The sequence below is a fragment of the Chelmon rostratus genome, chromosome 18, assembly GCF_017976325.1.
Source record: "Chelmon rostratus isolate fCheRos1 chromosome 18, fCheRos1.pri, whole genome shotgun sequence".
Taxonomy (NCBI): domain Eukaryota; kingdom Metazoa; phylum Chordata; class Actinopteri; order Chaetodontiformes; family Chaetodontidae; genus Chelmon; species Chelmon rostratus.
This window is the reverse complement of record NC_055675.1, coordinates 19,786,599-19,800,617: the sequence shown is the minus strand read 5'-3', so window position 1 is coordinate 19,800,617 and position 14,019 is coordinate 19,786,599. Positions and strand designations below refer to the sequence as shown.

The following is a 14,019-nucleotide window of genomic DNA, read 5'->3' as shown; positions in this document are numbered from 1 at the left end:
TAATTTAAGAACATAGTTTTGCTAGTAAGTAAAGTCTGTCTTTATTGTCCCTGCTGTGGTCAGTCTAACTGAACAAAACATGACACAAAGAAACAAAACTAGAAATCAAATGAATCTAATAAAAGGTAAGAGAGGTAACCTGTCCCACATCCTGCTGGAAGAGTGCATAGATTGCTCACCTGTTCTCACGGGAAAATACATTTTTCCTATTCTGCATCTTTCCTAGTGTGTCTGCTGGGTTCAGCATGGGAGAATCAATGAAAGTGACATCAACATTTTTGAGAAGCGTTATTCTAGAGAGGATGCCTCCAAAAGCTGGTATTATTTAGGAGTAATGGGGACATGAAAGCTGATTCCCCATTAATGTTTAAAAAAAATAGTAACAAAAAGAAAATGAGTATTCTTGATACAATATATATCGATTATTCGAAATGATAGGTAAAGCAGTTAGTTAATAACTGTTAATCCAATTTATTTTAAAACATGTGATTTAAAGCAGTAAAAAGTATTTTGACAGTGAATAGCTTCAGGCCGGTTGTTAATGAATCACTATTGGAATCATAAGACTAAGAATCTGCCTGCGTCTACCAGACCCCTGCACCCTATCGGGAGCGGACAGCTACGTCATCACGCCGCAACGCAATCTGTATTTAACGTTAAGTACTTAAACAGTAAAACATAGAAACAAAGTAATGTCTCTAATGTGCATTATTTTACGCTTAAAAGAAAATTTTTAATCCGGTGTGTGCCAACAGTGTCTTTCGATTTCGAGCTGCTCTGTCTCATCCTTGTAACCAACAACCTTGCTTACGTTGAATAAGGAAGTCCAAACGCGCTTCAGGTGGGAGCTGTTCTAGTCCAAAATGTCGCTTTCAGACGCGAGACAGACGTTTTTAAAACCGGTAAGACGCTTTCTCTGCTTATCTCGAGTAAAATTGTAGTTTTCAATCAATTTCTCAACATTAAATTGACGTCTTATCGATAAATTGGCTAGCTAGCATCATGTCAAAGCGCTCAGTTTACATCGAGTTAGTTAGCTTCGTAAAGTAAATGAATATTTAATGTCGCATTTGCTCATATACCATCTCGAAAACACTTCTGAAGTTGGTTGTATTCCTGGTGAATTCTGCATATATTTCACCCACCAAATAATTTGATTTCAGCAAAGTCTGCGGCTGAAAGTTTCGGTTCGGACTACGTGTTTACGCCCTGTAAGGTTACACTGCGTTGGGTGGATGAACTCTTAATTCCACGTTTTATTTGCATTTGAGCCCAGTTGGGTGTGTTTTGTTGAAGCCGAATTAAAAAGTGGTTCCTTATAGTTTGTGTTCCGTCTTGGGTTAAGTAATTTTTCTGGTAAGCTTTTGGTAACACACGAAGAAATATTTAAACATTCATAATTTCTAATGCGGTTTGGCGTTTGATAGGTTGCTTTCCTGCCATTGAAACAGTACAGACCTTCAGTAAGAACGTGAATTTTAGCTTTAAGATAAAACCATGATGTCTCCAAATTAATCAACATACTGGTCGCAAATGTACAAATAAAATCTTATTCTGTTGCCAGATTATCCAGCACATTTTTTGTGATCAAGTATTTACAAGGTTTAGCTAAATGTGTAAATAAGAAGCAAACACACAAGCAGTCATTGTGAAAAATGGCCCTTCTAAGAGAAAAAGTATTTTATTGATCTTTTCTCATGTTTTATTGTTAAATTAAATAATACCTTCTCTCAGCTTCTGGATGATTTCACCCTCAATTGTGAACAAGAGCGTATCTCTAAAGTGCTACCTCTCAGATTTAAATGTAGTGGAGGAAAAAGAACAGTACCTTTGTCCCAGTCTCCTGACAGTCTCATGAGTTTTATTGATTTTTCCCTATAGGTGGTTCCCTTCGGTGGGACGATCCTGGGCGGTTTGCTGCCGGGGGAGATGGTTGTCATTCAGGGCTCAGTGCTGTCTAATGCTGACAGGTGAGGATTCACAACATCATCAAGGATAAAACCTCTTGCTCTCAACCTATGCTTGATCCACCTGTGTTTACAGCAAACTGACAGGTGACATTACTGAATTCTGTTGTAAACACCACTGGAGACCCTCTAAACATGCCCAAACCAAATATGTCGGTCTGACATTTGGAGAAATGTTTTTGAAATGAAGCTTAAGACATCTTCACTATTAAGTTGTGTTTTGTTTTGGACCTTTTTTAGACTCAACCAGGTTAAAGCCTCATATGTCGTTGTCCCTCTGTGCTGTCTTTCAGGTTCCAGGTAGATTTTGGGTGTGGCAGCAGTGTGAAGCCGAGGGCAGACATAGCATTTCACTTCAACCCGAGGTTCCAGAGGTCTCCATGTATCGTCTGCAACACGCTGCAGAATGAGCGCTGGGGTCGAGAGCAGATCCTACACCAGATGCCTTTTGCTGCCGGCAACTCATTTGAACTCACAATCTTCGTCCTGAAAGACAGGTTTATGGTGAGTGACAAGCATTTGCACGACGCAATGGCTGATAGCTTCTGCCATTTATGACCTTATAAATTCTAAGTATATTCACATATAACCTGAAGAGTTTGGCATATTTTCTATGTTCATCTACTTATCCTGATGGAAACTATTCCTGCTGTGTTTACACACATTACTGATGTGAAACCTTTCACAAAAACAATACATCACATTCAAGCTTCAACGTACGTTCTTGACCTTGGAATAGGGATGTATGAGTATCAAATGTTCATGCTACCATTATTATCTCTTAAATATCATGCTGAACAATACTATCGCAATAATCATCAAACTTTCCCGAAAATAATATTATTGCCAGAATGCAGTAAAATTTCTTCACGCCATGATCACATGGGATTTAGTCAAACCTACAAACTAAACAGTGAACTGTATACTGCTGTTTTTCTTGGATTTTGGTATAAAATCAGTGTGTTCTTGTCTCTCTCATCATGTTTCAGAGGCTCTGAGTTGTCATCAGTTTACCAAAGAGACTTCTCTCAAGTTCTCACATGGTTTAATTTCAGTAACTGTTCAAATGGTCCAGTGACACAGAATCCTCTGCTGACCTTTTGAAGGGGCCGACCCCTAGGCTGGGAGCCAGTGCCAGCTGCAAACTAGCTCCACCTCGAGCAGCTGTTTTTTATTATTAACTTTATTGGAAGCATGAAAGGCCAATGAGAGCAAACTCTCTTTTGCAAGGGCGCCCTGATTACAGTACATATAAAATACAATACATATAAAACAATAGAAGCACATGAAGATACATCAAGAGATTACACATCAGTTCAAAGACGACAGGTGCATTCACACTGCGCTGTCAGTCAAAAGGGATTTAAATTGATTGAAAGTTTTAGAAGTTCTGTAGGTTGTTCCATTTGTGTGTACCGTAGTATTTTAGAGCCAGTTTCCCAATCTCAGTATTAAACTGGTGCATCGCAAATTTGATTTATAATAATGAAGACATTAGAGATACTCAGATATCTCCAATGTCTGTACATACCTGCACAACCAGTACTTCAACTATATGAAGGTGACACTTCAGTACTTGAACTGCTAATACTTCAAGTACATGGAGCTGATAATCTTTCTGTACTTAAAATAAGATTTTACATGCACAACGTTTTCTTTTAATGGAGTATTCTTAACATTGCTGTACTGCTGCTTTTACTTAAGTAAAGGATGTGAGTATTTCTTCCACCTTGTTGTAGGCGGTGGTGAATGGACGTCAATTGTTGGAGTATAAACACAGACTGGAGCTGGAGCGGGTCGACACTTTGTCCATATCTGGAAAGGTCAAAATTGAAGCTGTCGGCATCTACTCGAGCTCTGTGAGTCACTCCCTAGATTCTGTTAAAACATTTGGTCGAAAAGCAAAGTTTGTTTTTCTTCATGTGATAAAACCAGTGAACATGTGATGAAGATGAATGAGATGTTTTGTTTTTGTTGTTTTTAGAGTTCATCTTCTGTTGCAGCCAGTCTGCCCAACCAGGACTCAGAGTTCAAAGTAAGAATGACATAACTTGAATTATGTTTAACTTTGGAGAGTCTTCAATCATTTCTGCTATCAGAGCAGGAATAGTTAATCAATATACAGAAGATTGATTAATGTCAACATTTATTATAGATAAAACCAAAAATGTGGAGGTTACAGCTTCTGAAATGTGGGGATTTTCTTACTTTTTCATTTTTTATGATTATAAATCTTTGACCATTTGTTGGAGTATTTCACATTTTTAAGATCAAATTGTCACCAGAGATTATGCACACAAAAATGAAAAAACATTTGATATTTGCAAAAAATGTAAAAAGTAAACAGTAAACAACAGAGGACCTGGAATCAAGCCCTGTGGTACACCACGAGTGAATAAGGTTCTCCAACAGAGATAATTAGAATAAAGAGTTAAAGTGGGTGTTTTTTACTGTAGCTAATCCCCCTTTAGATGACTTGGTGAGTTTTAATATGCTCTTTATGATTTTTTTCCAGGTAAAACACCCAAACTGGAAATATTAGTATTTTTTTTATGTTTCGGCATTTTCACTTTAATCTTTATTGGCAAAATATTTGCAACAATGAAACAACCAAAAACAGTTTGAAATGAAATTCATTCTCATTTTTCCTTTTTCTTCAGCGATTATCAGCTGTTGGTCTTTTGACGTACTTTCTTTCCCTAGTTCCTTGTAATTAAACTTGAAGCAGAAGACAATTTCGTCTTTGGGGATTTTAATGTTTTCATATCAGTTGAAAAGGAAGAAAAATATTCTCTCTTCTTTCTGTCGTTACTGCCTTTGTTGTTTTTCTTTTTTCCTTCCTTTGTGTCTTCTATCCTTCCCTTCTTCCTTGTTATCTTAATCAGCTGATCTGAGACCTAGTTCAGTAAAGTATTGGAGTGTTTCTCATCTTCTGTCTGATGAAATCTTGTTTCATACAGAGTATTCCCTTCAGAGGTGAGCTGGCTGATGGACTGTGTGCAGGGCGTACTATCATTGTCAAAGGAGAAACCAATCATAACGCAGACAGGTACAAAACACCTGAGTACACCAGTCAGTCAGTGAATTATGGTTTAATATCAGCCCATTCATTCTGAAGGTGGCCGATAAATTGTTCATCAGACGTGGCAAAACTACAAAAAGAAATCCTTGCAAGTGGATAAAAACTCAAAATGTTTGTCATATAGACATTTCCATCGTTTTCTGTGTTCCAGTTTCTCTGTGAATCTGCGATGTTCCAGCAGCAGCGACATCGCTCTTCATCTGAACCCTCGTATGAAGAAAGGGGTCTTCGTCAGGAACTCCTTCCTGTCTGAGTGCTGGGGCCCCGAGGAGAGAACACTGGCCTCCTTCCCCTTCACTGCAGGACAATACTTTGAGGTACCACAACACCAGCAGACACTCAGTTACAGTTGTTTATTGTGTGTTTTTGCTTGATTTAAAGTGTAACAACGCCTTCCTAATGATGATGTGCTTCATAGAGACCCAAGTACAGCAGAATATAAAGAAAAACAAACATAATTGACAGACAAAAAAAGCACATAGAGACAATTAAGAGCAAGCTGCAACTTCCGAGGCTGAAAAATGAAGCAACGTTGAAGTACCAAAATAGTTTAAAATTACCCAGGGGAATGAAAAATTGAGGTTTTAAAATCCTCTGTAATTATTCTCACTTTGTTAGTGCATTTTTTCTTTTCACACTGTAAAGCACTCTGATATCTGTAATGTAAGAATACACCTTTAGTATCATCATAATGGTGACGGTGTGTTTTCTCTGCAGATGATCATCCTGTGTGAGCCTCAGCAGTTCAGAGTTGCCATCAACGGGCAACACCAGCTGGACTACAGACACAGAGTCCAGGATCTGAGACGCATCACCCAGCTGGAGGTGCTGGGAGACATCATGCTGCGGGACATTGTGATCCTCTAAACTCTGAGCTTTATCATGTTGGAACCTGACGTTATTCTGGGCGTCATTTCACAGATTGTAAAATGTATATAGTTATACAAATTCAATGACACTATATTCTTCATAATCACAAAGTGTTCATTAACCTGAAGGTCCAAATCCAACAAACTAGTTTATTTCTTATTTTTGCAGATAAGTGTAATCATTAACATGTTTTGAAAGACCAAATTTGAGTTCATAATGTTCAGTTCAGACATTGAAGCTATAGATGTAAAATGAAATGGAATCATACATGACAGAAGACAATGTCTGAAGAGTCTGAACAAAGTTTCCTTCCAGAAACATGAACTGTTATGTTTGTGCTTCTTTAACGCCTGTTCCTGTTAATGCACTGTGTGAAGGCTGTAATGTATAATGGGAGTGTTGGCATGTCTTTGTAACCAGATCAAATAAATCAGCCATGCAAGCCTGTCATGGACTGGGTGAAGTTCTTCTATTGATCTCGCCAGTATGGAGACACAACATTGTGAAAAATCAATAACACTTTTTGCAATTTTATCCAACAAACTGTCAAAAACAGTTATTTGCCAGATGTTTTTTTCAGTGTTTAACAAAACACCTAAAAACATTCAGAACGATCCATACATTCATACTTTCATTTCATACATACTTTCATTTCATACGAGCATACTTACATTCATAGTCATACTTTTCTACATACTTTCATACATACTGCCATACATACATATATTTATCCTTTAATTTCATACATTTATCCATACATACTTTAATTTCTTACAATAATGAATACTTACATTCATAGTCAATCTTTCAGACATACTTTCATACATACCTAAATACATTAATAACCCTACTTTCCTACATTCGTACTTTCATTTCACACATACAATCATTTCATACATACATTCATACTTTCCTACATTCATACATACATTCATTTCATACATACTGTCATACTTTCTTACATACATTCATTCATACAAACATACATTCATTTCAAACATACATACATTAATACTTTCATTATATACATCCACTTTCATTCATACAGTCATACTTTCATACATACTTTTATTTCATACATACATTCATCCATACATACTTTCATTTCATACAAATATACCTACATTCATACAATCATACTTTCATACATACATTCATACACACATACACAGTCATACTTTCCTACTTACATTCATTCTTTTATTTCATACATACATTCATCCATTCACACTTTAATTTCATACATTCATACATACTGTCATACAGATACATTCATCCATACAACATACATTCATTTCAAACATACATAAATACATTCATACTTCCATTTTATACATACTTTCTTTTCATACATGCTTTAATTTCTTACAATAATACTTACATTCATACAGTCAATCTTTCAGACATACTTTCATACACACATTAATTTCATAAATACATACTTACATTCATACTTTCATTTCATTCATACTTTAATACATACAGACCTACATTCATTTTATACATACTTACATTCATAGTCATACTTTTCTACATACATTCATACTTTCATTCCATCCATGCATACAAACTTTCATTTCATATACACATACATTCATCCATCCATACTTTCATTTCATAAACTTTCTGACAATAATTAATAGTCATACTTTCCTACATTCGTACTTTAATTTCACACATACAATAATTTCATACATACATACTTTCATTTCATATACTGTCAAACATACATACATTTATTTCATACATACATACAGTCATACATACATACATTTATCCCTTAATTTCAGACATACATTCATACTTTAACTGCATAAATAATTTCATTTCTTACAATAATGAATACTTACATTCATAGTCATACTTTCATTTCATACATACTTTTTCATATATACATACATTCATCCATACAAACATACATTCATTTCAAACATACATACATTCATACTTTCATTTTATACATCCACTTTCATTTATAGTCACTTTCATTTCATACATACTGCCATACATACATACACACATACTTTTATTTCATACATATTTACATACATTCCTGCTTTCATACATACATACATTTATCCTTTAATTTCATACATACATTCATCCATACATACATACTTTCATTTCTTACAATAATTAATACTTACATTCATACAGTCACTTTCAGACATACTTTCATTTCAAACAAACATACATTCATACTTTCATTTAATCCTAATTTCATAGTACATTCATACATTTCCTTACAATACTTACATTCATAGTCATACTTTCCTACAGACTTTCATACATTCATCTATACAAACATTCATACATACAAACTTCATTTCAATCATGCATACATTATTTCAGAAATACATTTTCTTTTTGCACTTTAAGAATATTTTGATGCCAATACAGTGGTACTTTTGAATGCATTTTTGAGTTTTGAACTGGTCTTAAATATAGTGACATTGTGTCAACTAAGATTGAAGTTTCTTTAAAATATATCCAGTAAAACCCGCTGGGGAGGTATTGACTGGATAGTGAATATTCTTGTGAACTACTCTGAACGGACATTGAACATTGTATAAAGAGGAAGACAGGACAAAGGCTCCATCTTCAGAATAAGGATGTCCTTCATTGTTTGAGAGCAAATATTTTATTTATACAAATATATCCATACATGTTTAGTGTTCTGTTCATAAAATGCATTTTAACCACCTGAAAAGGCTAAACATTTCATATAATACATTTATTTTAGTCAGTCTGACTTGGATTTTACTATGCTATACTTGTCAACAAACATGTCATCAATTTAGAGCTGAAAAGATTAGTTTTTGTTCTGTTATTATAAACAGTGACGTGAAGCACTTCTAGGATATAGCAATAGATATTTTTGTCCCCACAACATTTGGACGTTTAGAGCCCAAATTATTTGTTGTGAAAATACTCTGTAGATTAACAAATGATAACAGCGCAGCTAAATTATTAAAATATTCTATTGAGATATCCAAATGTTTACTATGTATAAATTATTTCAAACAGTACATTGATACAATGTCCGCTTCAAAAAAAGAATAAAGCTGTTAAACAATTAAAATTTGCTCTTTTTTATGTAAAGACTATGAAAGACTCTGGTAAAGAATGGTGAAAACAGTTTGTGTCTGGTCTTATGAAAGAAACACCAGCATTAACCTCCATTAATCTCACCAGAGACGCTCCTAAGCTGATGAAAAACTCTTTTCACAACTGTTTCACTGAAGATAAAGTGAATTAAATTCAAGTTTTAATTCTCATTTCTCAGCCATTCGTTTAAAACAAAGCCGTAGAAAGTGGAGACGTAGTTATGTAAATCCATTTACCCAAAACATAAAAATTCTTATCAGCTGTGCTCGTAAAGGAAACAGGTTCTCATTTACATAACTTCAATTACAAAACCAAAGGTCATCTCTAAAAAAGGATTTAACTGTACATATTTAACAATGAAAAATAACAGATCTAAACTTGCTAATATATAAATCTGAAGTTTAAATTTCATTACAAAATACAGGTAAAAAACTTTATCTACGAAAACAGAAACAAACTGCAAAACCCTGATCACCTGTATGAAAGATGAAGACTTAAACAGTGAAAGTCTATTTATTTACTGTACTTGTGTTGTAGGCTGAAGCTAATCCCATCGGCTCTCACGAGCCTCTCATGACAACGAGTACAAAAGGACCAAACAAGCTGACCACTGACGGAGAAAGTTCATCACCAATCGTAACAATTACTTCCTGGGCTGCACACACAAACGCAGAAATGATAGCTAATCATTTTAACTTACAACTAAAGGTGAGCGGCAGAGTACCAGTCTATCACTGAATGTTTCTCCTGGTTTTAACTGGACATCATCCAGTGTCCTCCTGTGGTGTAGAGTCAAAGCATGGAGTCTGAAATGTGGGACTGAGTGTGACTCGGCGCACCTCGGTCCTCAGAAGTCAGCGTCCAGCCTGAATGCGTTGTCTGTGGGGCCGGACATCACGCCCATCCTCTGGTACTCGCCCACCCGCTTCTCAAAGAAGTTGGTCTTTCCCTCCAGAGAGATGTTCTCCATGAAGTCAAAGGGGTTCTCCACCCGGTAGATCTACAGAGACAGACAGATCAGAGCTCAGTTTATTCTTTCTTACAACTCCACTGAGGACACATTAAAGAAGTTCTGATGAGTTATCTGTCCCAAAACCTGAGAGCTCAAACTTCTCGTAACAAAGACCAGATTTGTCAGCATGTGTGAGAAAATTCATTATATCCAGCATCCCCCTGCAGTTGACATTTGGGTCAATACATGTCTTCAATATCAAAGTTTGAATTAGGTCTGCATCTAACAATTATCTAACAATTATTAATCAACTGATGAAATATTTTGATTAATTGGTTTGGTCAATAGCAGCATCAGAGATAAGTGGTACAGTCTTAAAATAGACCCAAAATGCAAAGATATTCAATTTACGGTGATATAAGACAAAGAAAAGCATCAAAATCTCACATCCAAGTCAATCTAGAAGAGTTTAATCAGACTTATTACAGCATCTAAGAGTTACGTTAAACTCCACATGAAAGAACTCTCATTTGTGCAGCATAATGCCAAGAAGTGAACCTGAAGAAAACATCAAGCTGTGACTCATCATCACAGGCTCACAGTTTAACCATGTGACTCCTCAGACCTCTGATTGGGACACAGATTGTCTTCCTCACTGAGCTACCCTTTGATTATTTTTAGGCAGGGATACAGCGGGATGCATGGGTGTTTTAGTCCGTTCTTCTTGTAAATGTGATTGTAACTCATCATGTCTCCAGCTGTCGTCTGCATGACTTGACTGAAAACAACCCTTTTATTCACACTATGATAACTCCACTTTCACAGTGGAGACATGTCGCACATCATGCAAAAGTTCAAACTAATTCCACCCATCAGCCAGCCCCACTGGGAGCTGTGGATTTGTTGGGATGTGGTTACCTTTGTGAAGCCGAGCTCCAGCATCAGTCTGTCAGCTACAAACTCGATGTACTGCTTCATCAGCTCGCAGTTCATCCCGATCAGCTTCACCGGCAGAGCCTCCGTCAGGAACTCCTGAGCAGAAAAACAACAAGACAGCATTAAAACCAGTGACGCCACCAACTGGCTGAAGGAGAGAAGCCAGAACAACATGCTCAGAAGCTTCACATTCATCCATTTGTGTTGACCGACCTGCTCGATCTCCACAGCGTTCTTGATGATGCTGGTGACGGTTTCTGTGGACGGCTTGTTCACCAGGTGTTTGAACATCAGACAGGCGAAGTCACAGTGCAGACCCTGAAACACACACAAACACACAGACTCGTTCACATGTCTGTCAAAAGCAGTTTTAAAGTTGAGTGAAAACTCTGCATCAAAAATCATCTGGATGAACTGATTGAAAACGAACAAGATGAAGCTTAATATTGATCTGATTGTCAGATATTGTTGTATGATCGTTACCTCGTCTCTGCTGATGAGCTCGTTGGAGAAGGTCAGGCCGGGCATCAGCCCTCTCTTCTTCAGCCAAAAGATAGCAGCGAAGGAACCAGAGAAGAAGATTCCCTCCACGGCAGCAAAGGCCACCACACGCTCTCCTGGAGGGTCAACAGAATTCCGATTAATAACAGATACAAGATCAATATCAGACCTGGTCGAGCAGGAACGTGAACAACATGCGGTCTCACAGTGAGCAGGTTTACCGTAGTTGGCGCTCTTGTTGCCGATCCAGTTGAGCGCCCAGTCGGCCTTCTTCTTCACACACGGCAGAGTCTCGATGGCGTTGAAGAGGTATTCTCTGCGGGGCATTCAACGCACCATCAGACACCAGTACAGACCAGCAGAGTCCAGTGCACCCAGTACCAACACAATTCCAGAGTCCAGTAACAGAGCTGTGTCTCACCTCTCTTTGGGCTCCCTGATGTAGGTGTCGATGAGGAGGCTGTACATTTCTGAGTGGATGTTCTCCATGGCAATCTGGAAACCATAGAAACACCTCGCCTCCGTCACCTGCACTTCCTGGGTGAAGCGCTCCACCTGGTGGTCACACAGAGACCAAGAAAGAAAAACAATCAAAAGAAAATTCTTCAATTCATCGTTGTTGACGTTGGCAATATGTGCTGGCTGCAGATTGTCACATGTGAGAATTCACCGCTTTCCTTCATCTCACATGATGGTAACCTGAATATTTTGAGCCTTTGGACAAAAATCCATCACTTGCAGACGTTACTCTGTGCTTTAGGATATCTTAATCTGTACTTTTGGGTGTTCTGTGAGGTTTTATGTCCATATGATTAATGATTATTGGTTAGAGAAAATGATTAGTTTTATCTGCATGATTTTGTATGTTATCCTACTCACTGTCTCTTATGGTGTACAGCGGACTGTTTTCCTGCCTTTTCGTGTGCCATGTTTTGTTTGGTCTGGGATTAAAGATGAAACTGATGGACACCATTTAACGTGTTGAATCCAAGAGCAGACAATGAAACTAAACCAACATGTGGACGGTCCTCACCAGATTCTCGTTGACGATGCCGTCACTGGCAGCGAAGAAAGCCAACACGTGAGAGATGAAGTACCTCTCCTCATCCTTCAGAGACTCCCAGTGCTGCAGGTCCTTTGACAGATCCACCTGAACAAACACAAGATGTTAATGTCACGTCATCTGCATGTGTTATATTCCAAGTATATATTAAACTTTTAACACTTTTATAATAGTAAAATAATAGTAGGACGCATCTCTGAGACCACTGTAGGACGACTGTTCAACAGAGTGACTGACTGACTGCCCTGAATTAAATATCTGTCTCCTACCTCCTCTGCAGTCCAGAAAGAGGCCTCTGCCTTTTTGTACATCTGCCAGATGTCGTGGTACTGGATGGGGAAGATGACAAAGCGGCGAGGGTTTTCCTTCAGCAGCGGCTCCTCCTCACTGCTGCTCTTCTTCACAGCTTTGGGCTGAAATACACAAAATAGGAGACTGTCAAACACACATCACTACTCATCTGTCTGTATAGGCTTGATGTTGCAGTCAGAGCCAGCAGAGGGTTGGAATTTAATGTCTGACTCTAGTAACAAAAGGAAAGTTGAAATTGGGGGTGAAACAATGAACCAAAGAAAATGACAAACAGCCACTGGCTTAGCTTTTCAACTGTGAGCATTTGCTGCTTTCCCAAGTTTGATGTAATTCGAATTTCTATCATAACAACAGGACCGTTCAGGCGCCACATAAATAAAAAAAACCCAAACTCCTCTTCATTAACTTTAATGTGACTACAGATTATCTCTCTGCTACATTCGTTGTAAATCTTGAAGGTTTCAGCAGGATTTGGTTCACTTACCGCAGGATCGTCGAAGATTTTACGCGCGGTTTTAGACGCCAAGATGCGGGTAGTGTTCAGGCTCGGCGGCTGAAAGATAAATAACAAGATATCGTTAACGACCAAACACTAGTTTCTATATTAGATTAATATGTTTTACTTTATCGACAGACCGCCGAAATACAGGTTATACTTGGCTCAATCGGACCGGGCTGGTCAGGAAATGGCGGCCACGAGTTCTAACTAAAGACTGTAATTTTGACGTAAAATGAAAGTCCAACGTGTAAAAAAGACATGAAGCATCAGTTTTACAGGTATGTATGTCTCACCGTGTTTTCTTTGTCCAGCGACATGTTGCTGATCTGACCGCTGAGTTTGTTTTCATTCTTGACGGAAAGAGGAGAGCGAGCAGAAAGCATTTTGATAACGTTGAGTTCAGACGGACAGATAAATAAAAGATAAGTTAGGAAGCTAAAAGTACGTGTAAGAACAGAACAAATCTAAACTAAGCAGCAGCTTGACACAGATGAAGAGCGGAGACTGAAGCGGCTTCTGTTGTTCGCTCCCTTTTTTATTGAAATCTTGGCGCTAGAACGCAGCTTGCCAATAGAAATCCAGCTCGTGATGACTCTTTAAATTGCCGCTGCGACGGAACCAATCAAGTTACGAGCCGGGCTCACGTGCCACTTGACAGCTGCGGGAAAATCAAAACGCTTTGTCTGTGCGGAGTTACAAAACTGCCCGAAACCGATGTTACAAAACTAT

The 14,019-nt window shown here is 37.8% G+C and overlaps 2 protein-coding genes across 2 annotated transcripts; one reads left to right on the top strand and one right to left on the bottom strand.

The window, feature by feature from the left end:
- Positions 1 to 794: 794 nt before the first annotated feature.
- Positions 795 to 6,366, top strand: LOC121621986 (galectin-8-like). The gene is made up of 8 exons (XM_041958742.1): positions 795 to 902; positions 1,882 to 1,970; positions 2,261 to 2,471; positions 3,707 to 3,826; positions 3,952 to 4,002; positions 4,928 to 5,016; positions 5,201 to 5,366; positions 5,767 to 6,366. The coding sequence occupies exons 1-8, from the start codon at positions 864 to 866 to the stop codon at positions 5,914 to 5,916; spliced, it is 915 nt and encodes a 304-aa protein (XP_041814676.1). The 5' UTR covers positions 795 to 863; the 3' UTR covers positions 5,917 to 6,366.
- Positions 6,367 to 7,881: 1,515 nt separating this feature from the next.
- On the bottom strand, positions 7,882 to 13,810 carry LOC121621692 (ribonucleoside-diphosphate reductase subunit M2-like). Its single transcript, XM_041958253.1, has 10 exons — positions 13,584 to 13,810; positions 13,276 to 13,344; positions 12,749 to 12,892; positions 12,450 to 12,566; positions 11,838 to 11,971; positions 11,638 to 11,732; positions 11,399 to 11,532; positions 11,129 to 11,233; positions 10,898 to 11,011; positions 7,882 to 10,027 (listed from the first exon to the last, which is right to left on the bottom strand). Exons 1-10 carry the CDS (start codon positions 13,671 to 13,673, stop codon positions 9,875 to 9,877), a joined length of 1,155 nt encoding a protein of 384 aa, XP_041814187.1. The 5' UTR covers positions 13,674 to 13,810; the 3' UTR covers positions 7,882 to 9,874.
- Between the last annotated feature and the right edge of the window lie 209 nt (positions 13,811 to 14,019).